Source organism: Salminus brasiliensis, chromosome 13 (assembly GCF_030463535.1).
Source record: "Salminus brasiliensis chromosome 13, fSalBra1.hap2, whole genome shotgun sequence".
In the NCBI taxonomy this organism is placed as follows: Eukaryota; Metazoa; Chordata; class Actinopteri; order Characiformes; family Bryconidae; genus Salminus; species Salminus brasiliensis.
In genome coordinates this window covers 3,307,630-3,334,842 of record NC_132890.1, presented here as the reverse complement: position 1 = coordinate 3,334,842, position 27,213 = coordinate 3,307,630, and the positions used below count along the sequence as shown (strand labels likewise).

The 27,213-nt window shown below is 42.1% G+C and overlaps 4 protein-coding genes across 6 annotated transcripts in view; 2 read left to right on the top strand and 2 right to left on the bottom strand.

Moving 5' to 3' along the window:
• The window catches only part of neto2b (neuropilin (NRP) and tolloid (TLL)-like 2b), a 25,928-nt gene extending 19,193 nt beyond the window's left edge, over window positions 1-6,735 (bottom strand). For both annotated transcript variants that reach the window (XM_072694591.1, XM_072694592.1), the window contains exons 1-2: window positions 3,936-6,735; window positions 547-616 (exon numbers count right to left, since the gene is read on the bottom strand). The gene's annotated coding sequence lies outside the window, so the exon portion shown is untranslated. The remainder of the gene's footprint in view (window positions 1-546; window positions 617-3,935) is intronic.
• On the top strand, window positions 2,738-6,283 carry LOC140574692 (uncharacterized). Its single transcript, XM_072694593.1, has 2 exons — window positions 2,738-2,839; window positions 4,891-6,283. Exon 2 carries the CDS (start codon window positions 4,899-4,901, stop codon window positions 5,751-5,753), a length of 855 nt encoding a protein of 284 aa, XP_072550694.1. The 5' UTR covers window positions 2,738-2,839; window positions 4,891-4,898; the 3' UTR covers window positions 5,754-6,283.
• A 326-nt stretch (window positions 6,736-7,061) lies between the features above and the next one.
• Window positions 7,062-21,171, bottom strand: terb1 (telomere repeat binding bouquet formation protein 1). The gene is made up of 20 exons (XM_072695812.1): window positions 21,156-21,171; window positions 20,703-20,813; window positions 20,487-20,615; window positions 20,146-20,274; window positions 19,819-19,879; window positions 17,700-17,797; window positions 17,343-17,471; window positions 16,228-16,380; window positions 16,019-16,150; window positions 15,771-15,896; window positions 14,349-14,464; window positions 14,021-14,284; window positions 12,514-12,806; window positions 12,193-12,257; window positions 11,965-12,060; window positions 11,554-11,841; window positions 10,694-10,735; window positions 9,417-9,457; window positions 8,615-8,772; window positions 7,062-7,722 (listed from the first exon to the last, which is right to left on the bottom strand). The coding sequence occupies exons 1-20, from the start codon at window positions 21,169-21,171 to the stop codon at window positions 7,650-7,652; spliced, it is 2,520 nt and encodes an 839-aa protein (XP_072551913.1). The 3' UTR covers window positions 7,062-7,649.
• Window positions 21,172-22,555: 1,384 nt separating this feature from the next.
• Window positions 22,556-26,486, top strand: pdp2 (putative pyruvate dehydrogenase phosphatase isoenzyme 2). Of its 2 annotated transcripts, none has more exons than XM_072695207.1 (2): window positions 22,556-22,626; window positions 23,885-26,486. In XM_072695207.1, the coding sequence occupies exon 2, from the start codon at window positions 23,936-23,938 to the stop codon at window positions 25,526-25,528; it is 1,593 nt and encodes a 530-aa protein (XP_072551308.1). In that variant the 5' UTR covers window positions 22,556-22,626; window positions 23,885-23,935; the 3' UTR covers window positions 25,529-26,486. The 2 variants fall into 2 exon arrangements, with proteins under 2 accessions (XP_072551308.1, XP_072551307.1); XM_072695206.1 differs by having other exon boundaries at window positions 22,594-22,833.
• The last annotated feature ends 727 nt before the right edge of the window (window positions 26,487-27,213 follow it).

Here is a 27,213-nt window from a genome sequence, read left to right as displayed (position 1 = left end):
GCAGGTAGCCGGTAGCTCTTGTACCACAGCTGATGTCACAGTACAGCATCCACCATCAGACAGAGGCTGTGCAAGCTTGATGTTTAGGGGAGGAAAACGGGAACCAGGGCAAGACTAAGGTTGGCCAGAGAACACCTGGACAAGGAGCAGGACTTGCAGGGACGGATCTTGATGTTGATGTTATTTTTTTTGAGGCCGTAGTGGCTGCAGCACACGTTCAGTACACTGTCAGTATAAGGTACAGGTCCTCAGACTCTCAGTCAGTCATAGATGTTAATCGTCCTCATCAGGGGGATACTGAGCCCACAAAGACACTGCGTCCCACACAGCATCATTAAAGGGGCGCGCCCTTCAGCCGCTGCGTGTTCATTTGAAATGAAAGATTTTAAAGTAGCTCTGAGAGGGTTTTTCAGGGCTTCTCTAATTTAGCATTCACTCAGAAGTCTGCTAAGGTCAGGCCAGTCACACACACACACACACACACACACACACAGAGAGAGAGAGAGAGAGAGAGAGAGAGAGAGATTGGTGCTGTCTCAAATTCACCCTCCCTTCTTCTTGACACAGATGTTTCCAATCATCCCTGGGTATTTACTCTTTCTGCCAAAACCTCCTCCTAAAACAACATGGAGAGAGAGAGGGAGTGAGCAAGAGCGAGAGAGAGAGAGAGACAGAGAGAGAGAGAGAGACAGAGAGAGAGAGACATGAAGGGATATAGAGTGTTAGGACTGATCCCCGCCTCATCTCTCAATCACTCTCATTACACAAGCACACATCCTCTCTGCTCCAGAGTTACAGCTCCACAAACCAGCAGAGATTAACCATGAAACAGGGAGAATAAAAGGAGTCTGGAGGGGAAAAAAGCACAAAAGCAAACCAATCAAAGATGGGAATTGTTGAAATCCAACCAGCCCTTTAATTCTGGACGGGGATCTTTCTTTCTGTAGGAGCGAAAATAAAAAAGCTCTATATCTCCATCTGGTGGACATCCTGATCACGCTGAAGCAGCCAGAGCTGTGTATACAAACATGCACATGGGAATGATGGAAGATAGAAGAAGTACACCAAGAACACCAACCATGAGATTAAAACTAGTGACAGCTGAAGTGAATAACATCGGTTATCTGCATCTACAGTGGTTCCGGTCAAGGCAGCAAGTGAACAGTCAGGTGATGCGGTGGAAGCCGACTGGGTCAGAACATCTCCAAAAGCATCAGAAGGGTCTTTTGGGGGTATTCAGTGTATGCAATGGTCAGTACCTACCAAAAGTGCTCTAAGGAAGGATAACCAGTAAACCGCCAACTGGGCCATTGAACGGCGCCCAAGCCTCAATGATGCTCATGTGAGGCCCCACCTCACAACTTACAGGACTTGCTGCAGGATCTGCTGGTAATCTTAGTCTTGGTGCCAGATACCACAGCAGGACACCTTCAGAGGTCTTGTGGAGTCCATGCCTTGGCAGGTCAGAACTGTTTTGATGCCACCAGCAGGACTTAAACAATATTAGACAGGTGGTTTTATTGTTATGGCTGGTACAGTCCACACCATGATGGTTTGGGTAAAATTGCACAGCCTTGTAGTGTTGAAAACTAAGTACTTATTATTATTATTATTATTATTATTATTATTATTATTAATGTATTTTAATTAAGCATTTCCAAGCAGATGGATTAGGCTACTTGGGATACCTTTAATACACTACATGGACAAAAGTATTGAGACATTGCTTATTTCTTGTTTCTTCCAAACATAAAACCCTAGTTTCCCTTAGAGTTCACCCTGCTTTTGTTGGAGTAACTGTCCCTACTGTCCAGGGAGAAAGGCTTTCTACTAGAATGTGAAGAAGCATTGCTGTGAGGATTTGACTGCATTCAGCGACAAGAAAGTTAGTGAGATTACGATGCTGGATGGTCATCCCACCTCATCCTCAACTGATACTGGATGGAGAATCACCATCATTCCAGAGAACACAATTCCTCCACAGCTCAAGCTGGGGGGCTTTATACCCTTCTATAGCCCATGCCTGACATTAGGCAGCATGGTGCCAATAGGTTCATATTAATCTGCTACAGATCCCCTTCTCTACAACGCCTTCATTAGAAGTGGTGTCCAGAAACATTTGGACATGTAGTGTATCATGTTTTTTGTTTAATACTGCTAAAAAACAACAGATGGAAATTTGTTGTATATTGTAATACCTAATACACCACCCAACACTCCTGTTATAAAAGTCTTGCGCCCATCTGCTCACAGCATTAGGGCGTGCACTGACTGTGTCTGCAGCATTTGCACGCAGCGTTGAGCATGACTGTGCTCTCAGCGGTCATTTGGTATGAAGTCTTTGCCTTTTTGTGCAATGACAGCAGCAAAGTGGAAAACCACAGACTCAGACTCACCCACAATGGGCTGCAGGGCGCTTCTGGTTCAACTGGAATTATGGAAGACAGTTTTATTTCCAAGCCAAAAGGCTCCAACGGCAGGCAGCCTTGCTCCACCACTGAAGTGCATTAGTACTAATTCATCCTGACAAGCTACCAAAGGAATCTGACACTGAACGTAAAGTTAATGTCATTACAGGGCTTGCTTACAATCAGTTAAGCAAGCAATGATGTACACAGTTAGAAAGCAGGGGGGAAAAAAGGCAGTTTGGAAGTTGCTCTCTTTTAAAGGGCAGGGCTGGGCAGCCTATGAAGGCGCACTCTTGGACAGGACTGTAAGGAGGGAGGGGCCGCAGGACTCAACTCATCTCGGACAGTCACACAGTTAGTCAGTTAGACAGTCGGTCAGTCAGTCGAGAGCAGCCCCGGATCTGTAGTGCCTGCACCATTCGGCAAAAGAGGTGGGTGGCAACTGGACATTTCTACTCATTTACTTCATCAGTTTATGTAGTTTACAGCTTGGGTCATGCTTTTCTTAGTGTTTTAAAGGCTAATGCTTGTTGTGCTTCTTACTCGGGACTACTTTACTCAGATTAAGTTGCTTTTTGGCTTCTACTTTGACTCAGACTTTAACTCTACAGAAGTTACAGCACATTTATTGGTGGATGCCTAAATATTTAATGGCAAAACTATGAATGAGTAGGCAAAAAATACAAAAACAGGAGCCCTGCACTTTTCTCTTTGATCGTCTCACTGATCTTCTGCTTTACTAATCAGTTTACCAGCAGTTTAATGCTTTAATAGTAACTTTCTTAGTAAAAAAAACAAACAAACAAAAACAAGCAGCTGGCAGGGTCAGGGTCTTTGACAGATTCAGGCATTTTAGTATGTCTTTTCTATCTTAACAGAAGTGGAAAAAATACTGCTAATAATAGTATGCTATAGCCTCACTCTTTAATAACAGTGCTCCTTAATGGGACCCATGTTCAGTATGCTGGAAGAAGGCGTGGTTCAGTGGTCTGCTTTGTCTGAACTGGTGCCTCAGCCTTATAGACACAAGTTGGACAATCTTGAACACTTTATCTTAAGAAATGTCCAGAAAGTATTCACACAGACTCAAATACAGTTCACTAAATACAGCGATACTCTGAACTCTGACAAAGTCAAGAAGATTGGAAGTTTAAATGTGCAGGATGGGAACTACTTTTCCAGCTGCCCTCTGCCTTCATCAACATGTAATTGCTCTGTGATGGGAGGTAGTGGAGAAACTCATTTTTTTTACTACTTTTCAAAGCTTTTATCCCCTTTTAAACTCCTCCGAGCCACCAGTGGTTCCTGCCCCCCCTCACCCCCCCAGCCTCCAACACACACTGTTATAATTTAGGAGCGACTCAGCCAGATTGGTCGTTTGATTAGTCATCCTTCGGGTGTAATAAAAGTCTTAAAAGAGTATAATGGGTTAAAGCAAGGGGTGTTTTGTTTTGTGATGTCCACATTTACACTGTCGTTGTAGAATCAGACCTTCAAAAGTATCAGCATCAGTATCAGTGTACTAACCTTGGTTTTACTTGGTATCGGCTCAAAAGTGCAGTAGAGCGGCATCGCCCATCCCCAGAGAAAAAGCGACCAGTCGACGCTGCATTAGCTTCAGGAATTCGATCCGCTTTAGAGTGCCACGCTCCAGCCAAACCCGTTCATGGGAGACATGTAATGCAAAATGACATGACAGTGATGGAAAAGACAGTGCTTCTAATTACATGTACAGACTGGAAAAATAGACAGCTTGTCTTGGCAGACTTTCACTCTCATACTAACTGGTTTTATCCAGACACTGCAGCAGCAGTTCAAGTTAAAGGCCCATATAATGACCAACCATATAATCCCGCTGCTTTTCCTTGTGGCTTTTAGTCTTTCTTATCCTATCTAAGGACAACTGAACCTACGTACAGTGTGCCTGTGCAGTTCTCTACTTGGGCAACGTGGCAAAGGCCCTGAAACGCAACATGCCAAATTCTTGCGCATGGACACACACTCACACACCCACCCACAGTGGTGTTCCCCTAACTGGCATGCACAAAGCTTACGGATGTTTTTATTCTATCTGATCTGGTCCTTCCTGCTGAGGCCACTTCCTGCTGCCTGCCTGCTTCTTACGATGTCAAACTCATTCCAGTTCAAAATGGTGATGGTGCCCCAATTCGTCTTCCTCGTGGTTGTTTAGTGGATCACTTTGCCAAAACGCAAAGTGTCGGCTTTGCGTTTTCAGGTCTCAGGTTTCAGGTCTCGGGTCTCGGGTCACGATTCCGACATTAGCAGGGAACATGCATCTTCTGTAATTCTGAAGTCGCAGCAGTTTCATTGTGTTTGTAGGCCAAGTGCTGAGTCTTCGTATCTGTGAGGCAGTCCAAGCACTGGACTGTGGCCTGCTTTGCACGTCCCTGAATGAAGAAAGAGCTTGGAATGATCCAAATAAATAACATGTGGTATATCTGATGTTCTGTGTGTTTTGTAGCGAGAAGAATGGGAGCAAAGTTGAGTCGGAGAAAGAGTGAATCTGCTGCAGGAGCAGAGGTAGTGGCAGCGGAGACCACGGCCACAGAGCAGCCTGAAACAGCAGAGGTTTTAGCTGCGGATGAGAATAATGAGCAGAAGCCCGATGGTGCCGAGGTTGAGGCTGAACCCAAGCCCACAGAAGTGGGTCCTGAGCCGGCCTCCGAATCTGGACCTCTGGAGAGCGTCACGCAAGCTGTGGAGAAAATAGTGAGCAATGTCAGCGAACAGATTGTTGCCCCCGTTGAAGATATCGTAAACAAGGGTTTGGGGGCAGTGGAAGCCATGATGGCAGCAGTCAGCGTGAAGGATGACCCTACAGTGGAGGAGGCAGCTGCTGCAGCTCCAGCTCCAGCTCCAGCTCCAGCTCCGGCTCCAGCTCCAGCTCAGGATGCCAAGAATAATCCCCTGGTAGATATTTCAGTCGAGGCTAAACCCAAAATTGATTTGTCCATCTCTGAACCTCCTGAAGAACCAGCACAACCGCCATCAGAACCTTCAACCGTGGAGGACCTGCTACTGTCGCAGCCTATCGCCGAGTGCCTCCTTCCAGAGCCTGTTTCTGCAGCGACGGTTAAAGACGTTACACCCGAGGCGGAGAAGAACCCAGGCCTCCCCAGTCATGTCGATACTCAAGCACCACTTGAGATTGAGGAATCGTTGGTGTGCATGAAACAGGACGCAGCACCAGCAGAACCTCCTCTGAACTGTGATGAGAGTGCTGACCCCACATCTCTGACCCTGAACTCTGACCCGTTGGTTATGCTGGGAGACATGGAGCAGGCGATGAGCACAGCTGTCGACACTGTCAATGACCTTATATAAAACACATGGACATGCTGTGAGAGAGTAACTGCAAATGGGACAAGCACTTCAGACCTAGGCAACAATCTAGATAGTGTCGAAGTGTGCCTAGATATTAAAACGCGTTCTTCCCTGCAACCACTGATGATGTAATGAGAATCAGGTGTATTACCTACGTACATGCAATACGCAAGCTTTAGCATCAATCACCATGAAACATAATAGATAGATTTTCCAGCTATATTATGAAAACAAACTCAGTAGGGTCCAGAATGTTAACTGAATAGCTGTATTGATAATAATTATAATAATAATATTAATACTTACGGATGAAGTGGCCTAAACTATGGCCTGTCATAGCGAGAGGCAGAAAATGAATATCATGGTCAAGCATGGAGAGCAAATTGAGAAAATAATGTCAGACAGACAGTGATAACCCCTCAACACTATCACTGGTTATCTGCTAAACGAATCCACAGGCTTTTTATGATGTTTAGTCTGAAACTAGTCTGAAATCATTGTAATATTTCATTAAACTTCCCAGAACAAAATCCAAACGTCTTCGGTGTAATTTCTGAAAATGCCTTCACATGAATATCCCACGCCTGAGTTTGAGCTGTTTTTGGGAATACTCTGGAACAAAGCCAAAAACATCTGGAAAATGCCGAATGGAGCGGAGTGTCCCAGTGCCCACGCAAAGTGAAAGCACTGAGGATGCATTACTCAGATTTCTGCTTATCTACTGCACTGGGAACTTACCATGTCACCATTTGTCACATTACTCACTACAGTACAATTTTACACACTACTCACACACACTTGAGCTTTCTCAGATGGACATGTAGGGGGAAGGGCAGCATTCTTTCCAGAGGAAAGGGGTTTCAGGGGCCACGAGAAAGGGGGGGGGGTGGTGGTGGTGTTGCACGACTCCAAACTCCGGGACCCAGCCTGAGAAGCCTTCGTCTCACATAAATAAATCTGTCTCTCATTCCTCTACGTCTAGCAAAGAATGTGAGTACCAGATGAGAGTCGCTCAGCTTTCCACAGGAGGAGACCCATTAGCCAATGCCCAACAGCGGACGGCATCATCCAGTTGACTGTCTTGAGCCTAAATATATATATATATAAAAAGTATTTATTAAGAACACCCAACAATAATATCCCCCTCCTTCACTATTCTTTTTGTCTGTGTGTGTGTGTGTGTGTGTGTGTGTGTGTGTGTGTGTTAACAATAGTCATAACTTTGCACACTGTATAAAATGAGCAAAAAAAAGTTGCTCCTCCAAGAGCTCATACTTTCCTCAATGCTCTTAGAGGTGCCTGTAAGAACATTTGAGATTCCTCAGTAAGAACCTACATGAATTAAGGTTCCTAGGCCACTATATTTGGGTATGCAACTATGAGGAACTCCTTGAATAAACTTCAGCTCTTTGCAAAGGCTGCCGCCCTGAAGACTGGGTCCTCTAAGACCTTTTCTTGAAGGGTCCTTGAAGCACACTGAAGAACCTCCAAAAGTTCCTCATAGATCTTATGCTTTTAACGGTGTATGCACTTGAAATCCATTGAATTGCACTGTGGGAGCCAATTTAGGCCTGTAGATAAGCAGTAGGGAGTCATTTGCGGTTACGTAAAGTTTTAAGAAAGTAACTTTTATATAATGTGATCCAGGGGTGAAACTTTAATTCAAATAAGGTTAAATAAGTTGCACGCTCTGCTGTGTGCAAAAAAAATAACATCTCACTTCTTCTTTAACGCAAAGACATCCAGTATTGCATCTGGTAGGAACAAATCAACTTAAATATTCAATTCTTTAAATATTTCTTATAGAAACGTTGGAAATATTCAGTAAAAAGTTACAGACAGTAAAAAGACAAAATCTAACTCAGGTGCTGAAACTGTGTAGACCATGTCGCCTGTCTAATGAACTCTTTGTTCAGCAGAATCCAGTGTTAGAAGGTCCGGTGCCTGAGCTAAGCCCTGCTTTAGCTTTCTGCGAATGAAAGAGAGAAAGAGAGAGAGAGAGAGAGAGAGAGAGAGAGAGAGAGAGGTGGGGAGGGGAAGAGGGTGCAACAGACAGAGAGAACACAGAAATATGATGGAATGGAAGAGATAATTATATGTGCTCTACTACTGACTGGGCTTTGGTAGACTTCACCAGAGACCACTGTTGCACAAGTAAACACACGTTACCATAACACTAACTGTTGTAGTTAGAAAGTATTATAATTGTCTAATGCAATCAAAAAGAAATCAAACTTACGGCATATGTCCAAATGTTTGTGGACACCCCTTCTAATGAATGCATTCAGTTATTTTAATAAGCACCCATTGCTGACACAGATGGCTGACACACCGACACAGCTTGTCTAGACCATGTATAGAAAAGCACTGCCAACAGAATAGGACTCTCTGGAGCAGATAAACATGAGCCTATTAGCACCATGCTGCCCAATGCAAGCCTAGAGGGGTATGAAGCCCCAAGCATTGGTGCTGTGGAGCAGTGGTAGTGCTTCATCCAATACTTTTGGGATGAGTTGGGGATGGAGTTGGGGATGATGACGTGGGGTGGTAATCATTATCCAACATCCTGTCCTCACTAATGCTATTGTGGCTGAATGCAATCAAATCCTCACTGTAATGCTTCAGTCCACAATCTAGCAGAAAGCCTTTCCCTGGATAGTAGAGACAGTTACTCTAACAAAAGCAGGATGTTTTTGGAAGAAACAATGAATAAGCAGGTGTCCCAATACTTTTGTCCACATAGTGTAAATCAAATTGAACAGTTTCCTCTACATTCACTTATTCCTTTGATGTTCCCATAAATGCAGTATTGACGGCACATAATCAGAATGTCATGTAATGTAGTGCTCTCTTCGTCTTGCCTGTATTTCTTGGCCAAGTCTATGTTGGTGCGTCCTTTCTGGAAGGGGTAAGCCCAAAGTATGGAGTTCCAGGAGTTACCAAAACGCTTTACGCCCTTATTGAGGAAGACCAGCTCATCTGTGGAGTAGTTCTTCCTTTCTTTGTGACTGCCAGAAGACTAAAGAGGAAAGCAAACAACAGCTTAAGCACCCTCAAACCTGTACTAACTGTATACGTCTAGACAACACACAATATATGTCCAAATGTTTGTGGACACTCCTATTCTAATGAATGCATCCAGCTACACTGCAGCTAAGTTGTACCCATTGCTCACAGATAATGTCTGATGTGCAAATGCACCAACACAGCACAAGTACTGCCAATAGAATAGGACTCTCTGGAGCAGATGAACATCGACCTAAAGGCACTATGTCTAATGCCAGGCATGGGATAGAGATGTATAAAGCCCCCCAGCATTGAGCTGGAATGATGGATGATGCTTTTGGAAAGAGTTGGGGAGTTGGGGATGATGAGGAAGGGAGGTGGTAAGCATTCAACATCCTGACCTGACTAATGCTCTTGTTGCTGAATGCAATCAAATGCTCACAGCAATGCTTTGGCAAAATCTAGTAGAAAGCCTTCTTCCCTGGACAGTAGAGACAGTTACTTCAAATAAAATATATAATATTTTTAATACCCTTGATTTCAGAAGAAACAATGAATGAGCAGGTGTCCCAATACTTTTGTCCATATAGTGTAAGTTATCTATGACACAATGTTATCCGAACTGGACTCAACCTCTACAATTATAAAACATCTCACAGTCTCTTTGCCTGTTTGACCACTCTTCTCCATGTTTGAGCCTGAAAAGGAGAGAGCAGAAGAGAAAGAGGTGGTGCAGTGAAGATAAACAGAATACTCATTTGCATTCAGCAAGGTTCTGGATGTGATATGGTTGACATGGACGTGAGTGAAGCACATGTGCTGTATACTGTGTACATCCATTTTAATGCAGAGCAGATGTGGCTCGATCCTTTAGTAGAATAACAGACGGAGACCATGCAGTCAACACACAGTAGTAAAATGCAGAATTGTGCATTACAGTACCCTGCAGAGTGCATTCTCTCCAGCAGAACAGGAATTTAATGTGTGTGTGTGTGTGTGTGTGTGTTTGCGTGTGAGCCATATTTGTCATTTATATTTGTACAGTACAATGAACCTCTTCTCTTCCCATTTCTCAGCTTGGAAAGCCAGGGTCAGGGTTCAGGGTCAGCCATGCTACAGCACCTTGAAGAGGAGAGGTTAAAGGCCTTGCTCAAGGCCAAACAGTGTCAGCTTATTGGACCCGGTATCGAATCTACAACCTTGTAGTTAATAACCCATTACTATACTGTCTTACAATGCACCACCAAGTGCATCTTAAGTTAAAATATGTTACAATATGCTTAACTCGCACTGTTTATGAATTAAGTGAATTTGTACATGCAGGTATAAAACTGCATGCCGGCACGCAGTGACTTGGCTGGAACCTAAAACAGCCTCAGGACAAGGTGTGTGTGTGTTTGTGTGTGTCAGAATTGGCAATAGGGTTTTGAATTGTGCAAATCCCAGCAATCAACCCATAAAAGCTGAGATTCTTTATGATATTTTGCTGAAAGTATTGGGGTGTGTTCACAAAGTGTGTGTGAAAATATGAGTATGGGTCACGGCGAGCAATTTCTGGTCATTTCCTGTGCGTCTTAATGAACGCGTATCCAGTAACAGCACTCTGAGCAGAGGTCAGATCCAACTTGGACGTTGTTAACTTGATGAAACCTGCACTGCTTGTCTTCCTTTTCTCAAAAACACTCAATTTCTTCCAATTCTGTTCATGTATTCATTTTTACCTTCCCGTTCTTCCATCATTTACACCGTCAGCATTACAGCATGACCCTTAATGACTACACAACACACACTTCATTTTTGTGGCAGCTGTTCAAGAAAAATGGTCATCGCTCTTTATCCCGAAACTCTGCCAATCAAAATATACATGCAGTTTCCAGAGTCCAATATTTAGAAAAGAAAAATGTAATATTTGAAATAAGAAACTCTTCTCTTACCCTCTGTTTCACGTGGCCTCTTCAGTGGGGTGAGATTTATGACTGGAGAAAGAGAAGGAAATTTCAGAAGGAAAGGAAAATAAGTGTGTGTGGGGGGGGGTGTTGGGCTGAAGCGGGCAAGAAAAACAACATACAGTCAAAAATGGTTCAGCCTTCAATAGAAAATATGTAAGAAAATATTGATATATTGAAGTATCACGATATTATGATTTGCAAAACTGTATTGAATCTCAAATAACACAATATAGATTTTTTAAATGCTTATCAATATAAATAAATTCAAATTTTACCCCATTTCCTACCCGATTTGGAAGGCCAATTACCTATTTCTTTTTCATGTGAACTCCCCCTATAACTAGCAATGCCCCCAACTAACTGAAGGGGGAAGACTAGAACATGTCTCCTTGGACATGAAAAAGAAGCTAGCCACTGCTTCTTTTTTAAACTGCTGCTGCTGACCACCATCACACTGCAGCAAGACTAGGACCACAGGACATTCTGAGGTCCCAGTATTAATTATTTAATTAATAGTGAGCATGTAATGATTGGTGTCAGACAGTGGTTCATTTTGTGTTGTGTTTAAAAAACACCGACCACTAGAGGGCAGTATTGTACTTTGTCTTCCAATCCCACTCTTCTGATTGGATAGTCAACTTTCCTTGTTGATGATGATGATGGTGTGCTGACAGTTTTCCTAAAAAATCGTCATCCCTGGATCGTGATACGTAACATATCTCCAGGTTCTTGCCAACACACAGTCCTTACCTTCAATACTAAACCCCCTAAGCAGTTTCCCTAATGATCAGCGCTCGCTCTCAGCCACTCAACATCAGAGATGAGTTACTTTTTGAGCATCTTACATTTCATAGTGTCCCTCTGATTCAGCCTGTCTCTGTTGCCCACTCTTCCTTCCCTCTCCAAACCGTTGCCATGTTTGGAGACTCCTTCAGAAGAACCTGCATCACTGGCCCTGCACTCACGCATGCTGTTGAGATCATGCGTGTGCATGACAGGCTCACGTCGTAGACCTCTCTTGAAGTGATCCTCGGCCTGCTGCAGCACCAGGTGAAACTCACAAAGGCATCTGCAGCTGCGCATCACAGCCTCCATTGAACGGCTGTCCACCTCATCCTCACCACTCACGCAAGCTGAAACACAGAGCAGGCAAAGAAGAGGCAGATGAGGAGACGGACCATGAGAGTTTATGAACGGCCTCATCATTATTTCCCTTATTAAGACAATAATCAGCTAATACAAAGCTAAAAACACACCAGCACAGCGTAGCTTGCTGGGTTTGGAAACAACTGGAGTGATGAGGATCCTCTCAATCTCGCTCTCCAGCAGCTCAGAGCACAGAGACAGCTCATCTGGGCAGAAAGCACAATATACAAGAGAAGGTAAAACTGTTTCATAACATAAAACACCTTTACCATTTTTAATAGTCTAAAAAAATAACTGTACACTACAGATAGACAAGCTTTAGACAGAGAGTTGTGTACCCTCAGAGAGAGCCTGTCTCTGCTGGCGTCGCTTCATGGGAGCAGGATGTCTGAAAATATCTGGGCTGAAACCCAACAAAAACACAACACAGAAAAAATGTCACGGCAGTGACAAGGCAAGCTCTACTGCCTCTGTGAGAGTTATATCAGCCTGATATGATGATATCTTTCTTTCATAATACATATTGCAGTCTACAATCCGTGGGATATTGCAATGATACTGTAATATCCACTAGAACACCATGTTTAGTGTGTAGTAGTGTAGCTGTGTTTATGCCTGGAAGAAAAGCTGATTTCAATATTACGTGACTTTACTGTTACCTCTGCATGCCTCTGTCGCCTTCTGCTGGTGACTTAGTGCATGTGGCTTTGTCGGGATGTCCATTAGTCCAGTCGACTGTACCTGTGCCTGTGCTTCTGCTGCGGTGAGCTTTCATCTTCACCATCTCCTCGCTTTCATCTCTCCTTTTCATCTCCTTCTGTTTCCTCATTTGTAGCACACTTCTTTCTGTTCCTGCCCTCCCTGTTTCTCTCAGATCCCGTGGTTTCTCTCTGACCTGGGAAGAGCTCAGCGACTTATCAAAGTCTCTGAAGATCTGTCTCCGAACGCGCTGCTGCAAACACACACACACACACACAAACACACACTCTTTTAAAAAAGTGCTAATAAGGTTCCTTTGAGTGATGCCATGGAAGAACCCCTTTCGGTTTCATAAAGATAAAAAAAAAATTAATTGTAGAAGAGATGTGTAAGTGTGAGGAACCTTTTAAACCTTTGTTTATTTTAATCTTTAATCTTACATCTTTCACATCTCTGTGACCAACAGGGCTTCTGCACCTTTATGAAACCAAAAGTGATTCGTCTATGGCATCACTCATAGAATGCGCATATTCATATACAGTGCTGTGAAAAATATTTTTGCATATTTGTCTTATTTAAATTTTATCTAAGTCATTTAATATAAGGTAAAGACAACATGGGTAAACACACAATGTTTTAAGTGATTATTCCATTTATTATTTAATTTATTATTTAAAATCTACACCCCCTTGTGCCACCACAACACATCTGACCATTCCTCAAGACCTCTGAAGGTGTCCTGTGGTAGACTACTGTTAACAGTCCACCCTTTAAATCTTGTAAGTTGTGAGGTGGGGTCAACAAGACCTGTCTGATGTTTTGGAGATGTTCTGACCCAGTCATTGTCTAGAACATCACAGGTTGGTTCTTGACAAAGTGTCTCAGATTCTTATGCTTGTCTATTTTTCCTGCGTCAACACCTTCATCACCTTCAAGAACTGACTGTTCACCTGCTGCCTAATATGTAGATCCACCCCTTGATTGGAGCCACTGTAGATAATCAATAGTTTCCCTTTACCATTGATGCTAATGGTATGGCTAATCAGTGTATTTCACCCATGTGAAAAAGTAATGGCCCTAAACATAATAATAACTGGTTGCGCCACCCTTGCAAGTAACTTGCGATGAGACTTTTACCAAAGCTGTGGGTGAATTTCCACCCACTCTTCTTTGTATTTTTTCTACATTGGAAAGTTTTCCAGCATAAGCTGTCCATTTAGGGCGATGCCACCACATCTCAATGGGATTCGAGTCAGGACTTTGGCTTGGTCACTCCAAAACCTTCATTCTGTTTCTTTTGAGCCACTTGCTTGTGTGCTTCAGGTCATTGTCCTGCTGCACAACCCAACTTTCACAGCACTGTACTGTCATATAACCATGCCACACTCTCAGCAGATCTCTTCATGTAGGACCTCTGCTTTACACTTCTAAAACTAATGTAACAAACGTAAATATAAAGACGTTCACCATTGGCTCAAGGTTTTGAATTGTCTGGGTGGCGACTGGCCGAGCCGGAGGTTGTGTACGGGTCGTGTACATGTGCAGAATGTTCTCTCCATCCGACTCCTCCTCATGTAGCCGGCTTCGACCTTTCACCTTTCGCATCACTGAGCCCTCCCACAATTCCTCTCTGCATTCCACAGGCCAAGCTGTGTGCAGAACTGGAGAATTTTCTGTATCCTTTCCCCACTGCTCCTCCTCCATCTGAGTGAAACACACCACAGAACACCACTTTCTCTAAGAATAACAGCAAACATGAAAAATGTCAATATCTACATCACAACATCTCACAAACCAGCTGTCGCTTTTCTAGACGCTGGATCCTCTGTAGTATTTCCTGGGCTGACTGCCAGTGTTTCTGCAAGTCACAGTCCTTGTTCTGACCCAGTGTGACTCCACCCAACGACTCCGCTGGAAAGAGAGAAAGAGCAAGGGACAGAGAGAAAAATCATTCATATTGGAATTCTGCAGTATCAGTGTAATACTTTAATAGGTAACCATCCTAAATAATATATTTTTACATAATAACAATAAATAATACATTAAATAAGTAAGAATTATTAAGAAGAAGAAATTTATATCATGTAGCATGTTTTCTCCCTGGTGGATAAAACACATACAGATTTAAAATGTTAAACTTACTTAAGTCAACTGAGGGTATATTTATATTAGCTTGGTAAAAAGTGTTATTTATTCTTTGCACTTATTGGTCAGAAAGTAAAATAAATAATATAATTAATATAATAAGGATTTAAAAACAGATATTCTGGCAATTATGTCTTGTCTATAATGTGGGCTATTCTTGTCTATAATGTAGACAAGACAAAAAAATATAGCTTAAAATAAAAAGAATTAAAGAAATTTGTACAGTATAACATGACACAAAAGAAAAGATACATTATAATCATTAAATCTAAGAGTAGAATTCTAATCTAAGCAAAAATTTAAAAAAATTAAAAATTAAAAATTATGAAATGTTAAGTGCTACATTAATAAATAAATGAATGAATGAATGAATGAATGAAAATTTAAAACAGGAAACTCTGTTAAGCAGTACCTAAAACACTATAAAATAAAAGATGCTAAAAGAAAGTTAAATGAACTAAAGGTTTTAGCCATGTTGTACTGTACAAATTTCTTGTTTTTAATTTGATGTATTGCCTCGGGTACATTGTAAATAAGGGTCTGATGTATTCTGAGTTAGGGGTGACCATTTAATTGGCAGAATTTTAGATTTTTAAATACTTATTTAGATTAATTACATTATTTATTTTACTCTCTAATAAGTCACAAAATAACATTTTTAACAAACGAACACACATATCCTATAACACAAAAAACTATACACAAATATAAATCATATAGAATGTCAACTAAAATCCAATAAAACTGTTGCAGGCTGAGTGGATGTGGGTAGAGACTAAGAGTTTTAAATGACTGAGTGATACCAGTGAGCTGAGCTTGCGAGTTCTTGTAGCCCGCTGGTGCACGGTAGCTAAAAGCAGTTTTTCCCAGTTCAGTAAAAACTCTTGGTACCTGAAGGGTGATCCAATCACTGGAACGAGTCTGATCATTTATGATGTACGATGGCATATGGCCAGAAAGTGCTTTAAAAATAAAAAGAAGCCAGTGTGTTTCTAGAGATGGTGGTTAAGTGGTAATGTGGTTAAGATGAGATGCATTAGAGGTAAATCGTAGGACTGGGTGTGTAACTCACTGATCTTTTTACAGGTATGTAACACAAAAATAGCTGCCTTTCTGACTTCCTCATCCTTTGTGTCAGTCAGCACAGAGATCATCAGGGGAAGCCCTCCACCAAGCAGCAACTCTGACTGATGCTCCACTAGAGAAAGAGCAAAAACGTCAAAAAGACAGACCGATTAAAAGTCAGGTTTGTAAAGCTAAATTCCTTTACATCGCACCAAAAACTCAGCTGCATGCTCACAGAGATGCATCCACACTCACCACAAGCGTCAGTGCAATGCCCAAGAGTCAAGACCACCGGCAGTTGGTCTCGTTGATTGAGGTTTGGGCTAGACAGCAGCAGGAGGAGGTCTGGAACCACCCGCAGCTTGGATAGAACAGGAGCTAAAGCCTCTGAGAAAGAGAAAGAAAGACACCGCCTGCTTCACCGTGTTTACACTCACATGCGTGTATGTGTACAGATACTTTACCATTGTCTGCGATGCAGGCAGAAAGCGTTCTGGTGATCATAGCAGCAAGCTTGCATGCCGTACCATTGTTTCTGCACTGGGGCACCACTTTGGCCAAAGTGTCAGTGAGTGTGATCAGCCCTCCAACTGATGCAAAGTACTCTTGAGCACATGCTGAAGAAGGACCAAACACATACACTTGGTATTACATTCCATGATCTTGATCTTGATCCATCTGAAAACACCTGTTGCTTATTTTAATGAAGGTAAATGAACATACAAGGTTCATCTGTCCAAAACTTAGTTCCAGAGGTCCTGGCCTTTGTGTTCCAGGTGTTCTCTGGTAAACTTTAGTCTTGGCCTGCTTTTTTGGGGGTTAGCAAGAGTTTCCTCCTTGTACACCTTCCATTAACATCAAGCTTGTTTGGTCTCTTTCTGATGGTAGATGCTGTACTTTGACATTAACTGTGGGGAGAGCTCCTTGGGCTGCTCTTGGGCTAAACTTGCTAGGATGGACTAACCTGGTCATGTTGGTGGCTCTTAAATGACTTAGCAGACAGTGGAACACCCCCCTCCCAGACTAATCTGCATCCACAGCCTTCAACTTTCTGAAGGTCTCAGAGAGCTCTCTGGATCTGGCCATGGTGATTTTCTTCACCCCTCACTTCAATCATCAATCAAGATCAGACCAGACTAAACGTCTGAGGTTTAAATAAGACTCCAGACTCCTCCAGAATAATCCTCTCCAACCATGTTCTGATCATCTGCAGCTGATGTTCTGCAGCTGAGTCTGATTCTACACATTTGAAGCAGTAATAAATGTATGTGTGGGGGGGTTGAACTTTTTCCTCATGAAAAAAAAACCATTTCTATTAATTCTATTTTATAAATGATGATAAATAAAGACGTTTATTCAGGTGTGTGAGTTTAGTTGGATTACCTCCATCTCTCAGTGTTGATCACATGAAGATCAAACGTCCAGATGTTTAATATGCTCAAAAAAATACTGGGTTTTATGGGGTGTCCTTTATTTTTTTAACAGGACTGTATATACAGTCTACAATTCAGCAGGTATCACCACATCATGCACTTCTGCACTGCACAGTTTCATCCTCTGCTCAGTGCTGTGTACTCACTGTTATTGGCCACAGTCATGCCGATGAAAGAGCAGATGGGTTGTGCCAGCTCTGCCTTGGATACAGACACCTGCAGCAGCCACGCTTTTACCAAGGGGAACACACACATGCACACACGCTGGTTCTCCTCTGGTACGGAAATAGAAAACACAATAAACAGACACACGCGTGTTTGTGTTTGGTACCTTACCTCTTTGAGAAGCTGTTTCCATAATGTAAGGGCTTATTGAAGTGATGACAGGGGTCCAGACAGAGTCTGAGTTAATGATCCTGCTTCTTATCTTACAGCACTGATTAGGTTCCGTTACGTCAGCAGTTCTGATGCATGGCAGCGTGTGTGTGTGTGTGTGTTTGTACCATTCTGGGGGTTGTTGACACAGCCACAAAGAGCACTGGACACTGAAGCCCACAACGGGAGCAGCTCATTAGGCCCACCAGACACTGGAAAACAATCCCTGACAACAGACCCAGAGAACATACGCTCATTGAACATTCAATGTGTGTGCATTCGCGAGACTGAGCTCACCACCCCTGATCTTACTGATTTAGACAATTGTTCTATATATTAATCAGCTGTGAGATCAAAAATACTCTGAATTTGACTTCACAATTTCTCCACGCTTTACGTGTTTTATGGACACCAAAACTCAAGCATCTCAAATTTATTCTGGTTCATTCATTCCAACGTTATTCTCCTTCAGCAAGCACCGGACGTCACCTAGGCTTAGACGTTAGACATAAAATTTTAGTTGAAAATGTAAAATCCGGTTGACGTCAAAGACCAATGCTGTGTTGACATCAAGCTCCAATGTTAGATAGACGTTTGTCAACACCTAATAATGTTAGAGCGTCACATCAAGTAGATGTTAAGACTATGATGCTGACCAGACGTTTGGAAGTCGCTGGATTTTGGTTGCTTAACACTATGACTTGCTTAAAATCATCAACATATCAATGTCTAAAAACATTAATTAAGTTAACTTCATGATGTTTCACAGACGTTGGGTTTTGGTCAGGCCACCTCACAACCTGTCGATATTCTATGTCAATATGATGTTAGCGCAGGACTTTTGGAAGACTTTGGATTTTTGATTATGTGGCACCAACAAAATATCAACATCTAAAAATGTTAGAATGTCACGACAAGAAGATATTAAGATTATGATGTTGACTAGACGCTGAGCTTTGGTCACCATGTCTCATACTACTAAAAGCTGGTATTCAATTCAGTTTGACGCTATTAAAATTTGGAAGACGTTGCTTAACACCACAACTTAACAAAACAACTAAATATCAACATAAGCAGACGTCACTACTCTACGCCAAATAGACAAGTTAGAAGTTGGCATCAGACACTGAATTTTGGTTACCTGACATCAAGTTGTACATTCAACCAAATATTATGGTCTATGAATGTTGATGGCCAGCTGGGCCAATTCAGAGCTGTACTATCTCAGATAGGCCTGGTTATTAACTGATGCATCAGGAGTGGGTAGGGTAAAGGGGTGCAGGAGGGTACTCCAGTGTGGTGCACAGTCTTACATTACCGATCTAATTTCACTTGCCAAGGACCGCCGGTCAGTATTGCGTCTGCAGCAACGTCTGCTACACTCAGGAGATATTATAAACATTCTTCATTACAATAATTGTTGAACAGTTTAGTCAATTAATAACTTAAATTCATTAATAGCCACACAGTTTATTGCTCGGTTTGCATACCCTTTTGGTTTTCAGGTCTGAGTCCGAACTAGCTAGCCTGATTAGCAATTTTCATTACCATTCAAGACGTACAATTAACTACAAAAATCATAACTGATGTTAATTCAAGTTTATACCAGATTTGATGTGTTTATTTACAAATATTTACAAATATAACAATGCTACACAGATTCAGGCACAGGCCTATTGGACGTGAATCATCCAATAGGCACAGCATGGAATTGCAACCGGAAACCAGGGGAAGTGAAATCAGGTTTATACTGGAGTTACAAGAGTAATAGAGGATAACACTATAGGTTGGTTTCAAGGTAGTCCAGGACTACATTTACATTTATGGCATTCATCTGATGCTCTTATCCAGAGCGACTTACAAGGTTACTCGTATTATAGAGGAGTGTTAGGAGTCTTGCCCATTGGTGTAGCGCAGCATAGTCACCCAGACCTGGAATCGAACCTCACTGGCAGGTAGTGGTGTTATCTGTTGCGCCACACCAACCACAACACTTACTAGGCTAGACTAGACTTAATCCCTTTCTGGGAAACTGACCCTATGACTTTCAAAGCTAAATCTATGACTAGACTCTACTCTCATCACTTTTAGCTTCAGGAGCTCACATCAAACATGCCGATTCAGTTACATTTAAGCCAGTTGGGGAACTGGGTCAATCTGATTAGTCGGTGCACCTTTCCTTTAACGTCCTGATACAGTAGTCAACATTTCACCTTGTGTAACGAGTGTGATGTTAAGTTTGTGTACCTGAATATTTTTAGTAGAATATCAATGCACCCTGAAGCTTTCGCAAGGCTCTGCCCCTGTCCTAAAACACAAAAGCAAGTACATTTAATGCAGTGTGTTGCGTCTGTGAGAATATCAGCGCTAATTAGAAACAGACACTGAGCAGCAGAAGTATCTCCACAACTCTGGAATTACTGGAATGTCTGGTGTGCAAGCTCAGATGCAATAGCACCCAAAACAAAGCCCATCTATGGAGAATTGGCCTTCACCCTGATTACAAGACCTATGACTACTTGAAATACCTATTATCATATGACTCGGTATGATGCAACTGGTAGCAAATCTTACTGTTGTTGGAAACCAGTACACAGAGCACATATACTGCCACTCTCTTCTGTGTTGGGGACGCTTCAGTTTTCATGCACTCTGCCAAGCCACCGAACGTCTCCTCTGTACACAGGGCCTGTTTACAGCTCTCTGCAAAAAAGGGCAAGCTGTCACTTTTCAGTTGTATACCTGCACTTACACTGTATTGGTGTTACACTGGAGGAAAGCAGAATCAATTAAGTACTAAAGCTGTTCTTCATTTAACAAATCCAATCTGTTACTCTGGACCACCACAACTTGAAACATCTTTAACGTCACAAAATACAAGCAGAAGGCTTACGCAGACATTCACAGACACACACCATTAAACTCCGCCAAGGAACCCAGAGTGAAAAGAGCTGTCTCTTTAACTTCAGAGTAATGGCTGGACCTGGAGAGGTTGTAGATGAACATCACGCCTCCAATTTCTTTGAAGAACTCCAAATTCTGTCCTAATAAATGCAAAAGAAACACACAGCTCTGTATTAAACAGGAACTTTAAATGCATACACTGTATATATATATGCTGTGAAACTGACCATTCTGTTGACAGATTGAAACAATGGTGAGTAGGGCTTGTTTCTGTGAGTCTGGACATTTCATCTGGTACTTCAGGCACTCGAGTAATAAACGGAGATCAGTCTTGATTGCTAGAACAAATATATGTTTGAATAAACATCTGAGGTCACAGCGAAATCCATAATTACTGCTCATGCCGGAGGGAAATCACACAGTGATCTTGCCCACACCTGTCACCTGTAGGGTTATATAATTCATAAAGATAATTGCCAGACAGTGTACTTCCTTATGGCGATATCACAGGCAGTGTTATAAAACGCAACCTCCAGGACGGGCTGTCTGAACAATTAATACTTCAAATTCATCCACCCGCAAAACAAAGTTCAAACAAAATGTTCATCATAATGTTCGCTCTAATTGTTTAAAATCTTTAAAAAGTCTTTAAAGAAAAAATTCTTTAAAGTCTTACCTACCGAGATCAGTCACCATCGTTGAACAATTTGGATTTATGAGAATTGACTATTGCAGAAGCAGATTATAAGGGTTTATATAATGACCGATCAGAATCTGGGAATAATCTGTGTCTGGAAAACCAGTCCTCTGTGATCTGATATTTTAGAAAACAAACAGGTGTCAACTGATGCCTTGTAGATACCTGCAAAGCTCTCGCTGTGTGCTAATCAGTCAATAATAAATGCAGTCTATATATGATTATGACTGACTTACCGTTTGACATTTTTGAACAACCACTGTTCATATTTCCTCCTTGGGTGCCTAAAACTGCAAAGACAGAGATGACATTACAGTAATGTTAATGGAAACAAACACTGAGACCTGCACCATATGGAGAAAGATTTTGGGACATCTGCTCTTTCATAGTTTCTTCTGAAATCAAGGGTACCAAAAATGATCCTGCCTCTCCTGTCTCTACTGTTTAGGGAAGTGTTTTTACTAGATTTTGGAGGAGCATTGCTGTGAGGATTTGATTGCATCCAGCAAAAAGAGCGTTAGTGAGTTCAGGATGGTGGATGATCAGCATCCCACCTCATGCGCAACTTTCATCCCCAACTCATCCCAAAAGTACTGGATGGAGAGCGAACACAGTTCCTCTGTTCCACAGCTGGGGGGCTTTCTACCCCTCTAGCCCTACCCTAGCATTAGGCATGGTGCATGATTCATCAGTGTAATACTTTAATAGGTAACCATCCTAAATAATATAGATTTTTACATAATAACAATAAATAATATATTAAATAAATAATAGTAATTATTATTAAGAAGAAATTTATATTAGACACATGGTGCATTATCTGTTCCAAAGAGTCAAATTATATAGCTATATATATATATATATATATATATATATATATATATATATATATATATATATATAGCTAGTTAGCCACTTAGCACTATGTATGCTAAGCTAACATCTCAAGCTTAACCAGGTTTAAAATAAAATCTACGTCTAAATACTATTAAATGTACCACATTTTTGAACATATAAGAGAAAATAACATATACTGACAATCATAAACACATTTTATATCAACTGTTCTGACAACAGACCAGGCTAATGTTAGCTAGCTGGTTAGCTCGCTAGCACTTGCTATTTAAAATAAATTGCGCCACATTAAGCTTATAATTTCAGGATGTTTCTGTGGGGAATGTTCAAATTATTCTTTCTGGTCATTAAATATTACCTGAACTCACTACTAGTACCTTAGATTATAGCTAGCGCTATCCAAACGCTTCCAATTTAGCCTTTAGCCTGTAAAAAAAAAATGACACAGGCGCCGAAACTACATTTCCCAGCATTCCAGTTTTTACACAGTCACTAACTACGCATGCCCGTGTGGGCCAAAAAGCCACCAGGAAATGCGTGGTCTCCTCAAAGCGAGATTGACGGGATCCGGTGAAGCGGCCATTCATTGATTTGGACTGGTATTCTGTGCCTCTACTTATTTACTCTCCTTTCTGAGCTGAATCTGTAAATCTGTAGAGCTGTAGATCTGTAGTTAGCTGACTGTGCCGGGTGAACGTTATCTAGAAAACGCGTTTGGGTTTTTCTATACAGATTTCAGTAACGTCGAACCGACAAGGGTCGCTTTTATTGCTCTGGTCCAACGTTGGATCTTGGTTGTGAAGTCGGTGAGTTCAGTGCAGAGCTTATATGATAAGTCTAAAGGCATCAATAGGTTTAAATTATAACTACAGCTGGAGCTGAACGTTAGTTAGTGATTACACACAGCAGCAGTGTTGATCCATTACTAGTGAACTGAGCAGACCTGTGTTAGACCTGTGTTAGACCTGTGTTAGACCTGTGTTAGACCTGTATTAAACCTCTCAAGCCTTTTTTCCCCTTTCTTATTAATTCATTAAGTAGGTGAAATTATACCAAATGCAGTGTACTGTATATTGTTGCTGCAGGAGAAAACCTTATATCTCTATTTATACTAGGGATGCACTGATACAATATTGGTATCGAATATCGGTCCCGATATTAACAAAATCAGTTGGATCGGGTATCGGACAATTAGGCAGATCCATGAAACCGATCCTTTCGCTTTAATTTGTTGGTGTGAGACTGCACTAAATGTGCAAATGAATGAATGAGAAATGGTAATTTAGTACATTTATATCGGTGTTAATTTGTTATATTATATAAAGTAATGATGCTTTAAGTCTCTCCCACATGGTGATATATATATATATATATATATATATATATATATATATATATATATATATATTTTACATCTTGAGTCCAACCATGTTTAAAATACAATTTACGTCTAAATACTATTAAACGTACCACATTTTCGAACATATTAGAGAAAATAATATGCTGACAATTAAGTCTCTCCCACATGGTAAGGTATACAATGTATTAATTCAGTAATGGTATCGGACTGGTATCGGGTATCAACCGATATGCATTTATGTATCGTATCGAAACTAACAAAGCCGGATCGGTGCATTCCTATTTTTTTTTACCACTATTTGAAATAATCTGAATCTGGCAGTTTGTCTTTACAATGTTTCCAAACTTTATTATGAATGGACCAATAGAAGTGCTCCAAAGTGACCTGCGATTAATTTCAGTTGCCATTATGCAGACTAATGCAGCCTGCGTTGAGTTTCTGCTGTATTTTTTAAGTGGTGAGAGTAATCCACTGTTTCTTTGTTTGTGTTTTTCCAGAATTTCCCAATGTAGGAACTCCAGGCTTGTCCTCTGTAAACACAGGCCGTGATGTCAGCTAACATGTGCACAAGGCTGCTGTGCCATGTAGGCAGAAGCCGTTCGTCCATCTGTTTCCCACCTGCCTGGTATGCTCTTCCGTCCTCCTGCCATTTCAAAGTCTTACACTCCCAGACCCGGGCCTGCTCCTCTCGCGGTAGAAGGTCGGATGGGGACTCAAACCAAGGCAGAGTGCAAGGGCTCTCTTCTCCTGCGCGTGAACTGGACTTCCAGCTGGGCAGACTGCAGATCGATGGACTACTGCGTGCCAATGAGCAGTCTGTGCGTGTTCCAGAGTTTGACAGACGTGGTGGTCCCAGCCCTGTGCTGAAGTTTGAGAGTAATCAGCTTGCAGCTAATTCTCCTCTGGAGGACAGGCGCAGTACAGCCACTTGCTTGCAGACGCGGGGGATGATGTTCGGTGTTTTTGACGGTCACGGTGGACATGCATGCGCTCAGGTCGTCAGCGAGCGCCTGCCTTATTACGTGGCTGTGGCCATGATGTCGGAGTCTGGCCTGGAGGACCTGGAGGCTGCCATGGAGACCATGCGACCTGTCCCTCCAATTCTGCAATGGTACAAGAACCACAACGACTACAATTACCGTGAATCTGCTTCTCTCTATGTCAACCACTTGCGTGTTTATTGGCAAGAGCTGCTCGCGAGTGAAGAGCATGGTGATGGAATGAGCCCTGATGAAGCTCTTAGTTATGCTTTCCAGCGCCTGGACACGGACCTCTCCCTGGAGGCCCAGGTCCCGCTGGCGAGCGATCTTATGCGTAACACAGCTGTCCAGGCTGCTTTTGCAGGCTGCACGGCCTGTGTCGCCCATGTGGGGCCTGAGAGCATATTTGTGGCCAATGCTGGAGATTGCCGTGCCGTGCTGGGAGTGCAGGAGAGTGACGGGAACTGGAGCGCTCTGCCTTTGTCGTTGGACCATAATGCTGCCAACACCGCCGAACTGGAGCGAGTACGTTCCCAGCACCCAGCGAGCGAGAACCAGACCCTCATCATAGACGACAGACTGCTGGGGGTCCTCATGCCGTTGCGCGCCTTTGGGGACGTTCGCTTTAAGTGGAGTCGGGAGCTCCAGCAGAGCGTGTTGGAGAACGGAGGCTGTGACTTGGAGGCTCTGAACCTCTATCAGTACTCTCCGCCCAACTACCTCACCCCACCTTACCTTGAGGCCACGCCCGAAGTCACCTATCACCGCCTGCGTCCACAGGACCGCTTCCTCATCTTGGCGTCGGACGGTTTGTGGGATGAACTTGACAATGAGGAGGCAGTCAGGCTGGTGGCAGAGCACTTGACGGGCGTCCACCTGCAGGCGCCGGTCTCTGCAAGCCAGCGCCAACTGAGTCTGGGACAGATGCACCAGCTGTTGCTACGGCGACGGGCCCGCGCAACACCAGTCCTTGACTCGAATGCGGCCACTCACCTCATTCGCCATGCTCTCGGCACCAACGAGTACGGAGAGATGGATCAGGAGAGGCTGTCGGCCATGCTGGCGCTGCCAGACGACCTGGCTCGCATGTATCGAGATGACATTACAGTCACTGTGGTTTATTTTAACTCCAGCCTAAACAAACCATCCCGTAATAATTAGTGCCTTTGTGAAGTCCAGTAATTCTCATTAATCCTGCCCGTTTCTTCACTTTGCAGAGTGTCTCTAGAAGCATATGTCCTTTCCTCTCACTTAATATACTGTATTCAGTGTTTGTCTATTATCAGAGTATAGTTTTTAACTGTGAGCATCAGCGCTACGGTTTAATCACAAATATCGACTCATCCTACATGTTGTGTACGTTTTAGAGCCCATCATTACTCCTGGTTATACACACTCTATATGCACACTCTAATTGGCTGAAAAGGGACTGAATTTGCCTATAAAAACAGCTGTCACTTTAACCCCATGTTTATGTCCGTCTAACTGATTTCCCTGTAGGATGCAGAAGTAGTGGTAATGGTGGTGTGATGGTTTGTTAATAAGGTATCTGTGAGACCTCTTAAAGCAGCATTTCCTAAAGCTATATAATCTATTATTTCACTCAGTATGTTTAATTTGTGAGTATGCGTTTACATCGTGTATATAATCTCAAGGCAGGCCTCCCTGAGAGTTTTTGTATGTTTCTTAGTTTGTTCGTTCGTTCATTTCAGCAGCCAGAACCTGTTTACTTCACTGGACCTTTCCTAAGACGTTGTTTTCTCATGGCACTTTAGTGGACGCTCACTATGTGATACTGTATGTGTCTAGCCTAACAATATGTTCATTATCTGTTGGTAATTTGGACAGACTAGTAGGCAGTTTTTATGAATTTTAGTGGCTGCAGGTCATGTTTTATGCTGTGAAGTTGTCACATTTCCTAACGTTTGCCATTAATAAAAAGTTTTTTTGTTGTTTATGATTTTACATTTTGAAGAAGCTTGATTAATGTTTTTAAAAATAAGTTAATCAGCTATAATGTAATATAATAACACAGGAGAAGAAAATCTATATTTTTAGTGAAGTTTTGTTTTGATAGTTTCTAAATTAATTCCAATGTTGTGGCATCTTTCTTTTGTTTGTTCTCTCAACCTTTTAATGCTTTTTAACCCTTTTTTTTTTTTTTTACTTGTACATGTAATATTTGCTTTTCTGTGTATTAAAGATTTTGTTCCAACTTTAAATGAACTAAGCCGGGCCCTCTCCTTATTTCTCATCTTCAAGCTCAGTGTATAATTTGTGTTTATCACCTTAAGCATTTATAAGGATCAAAATGTATACAGATATAAAAGCTCCATTATTATGTAATTTTATTTTAGACCAAGATTGTATCAAAAAGAGACAAATAGCTGTAGAATATAGAGGAAACTACCCTCACAAGCTTCATGTCCTATGGTGAAATATCTTGGGTTAAGAAGAGCCACAGCCAAGTCACCGTTTTTTATGCTGAGAAGTAGCAACCCCAACCTTCATAGCTTCTTATACAGAAACAATATCTTCAGCAAATTTATGTGCACAGTTAGAACAGAGTAGCTATAGCTTTTTTCATCAGTGTGGCCTTTAAAAGTTTTGGCACCCTGTGCTTCGACAAAGCCTCAGACCTTGATTAGTGAATTAGGCCTCAGGGAAATGCCACCATCTGTAATTAAGACCTGTCAGCTGACCCAAAGCTGTCCATGCCTCATAAATGATGTCAATGGATTCCACAAAATCCCAGCAAATCCTGGATGCAAATGTCAAACCATCTGTGGAAAGGCAGACACTGAAAAGAGGATATCTCATAATAATAATGATTCAGAATATATCTC

Bases quoted from the DNA above. Each gene is read 5' to 3' on its own strand.
- pdp2 (XM_072695207.1), top strand. From the start codon at position 23,936: ATGTCAGCTAACATGTGCACAAGGCTGCTGTGCCATGTAGGCAGAAGC.
- LOC140574692 (XM_072694593.1), top strand. From the start codon at position 4,899: ATGGGAGCAAAGTTGAGTCGGAGAAAGAGTGAATCTGCTGCAGGAGCA.
- terb1 (XM_072695812.1), bottom strand. The intron at 19,880-20,145 runs GTAAGATTTGCT...TTTGTGTTTTAG, and splicing joins TGTACTGGTTTCCAACAACA to GACAGGGGCAGAGCCTTGCG. The intron at 15,897-16,018 runs GTGAGTGTGGAT...CTCTTTCTCTAG, and splicing joins GCATTGCACTGACGCTTGTG to TGGAGCATCAGTCAGAGTTG.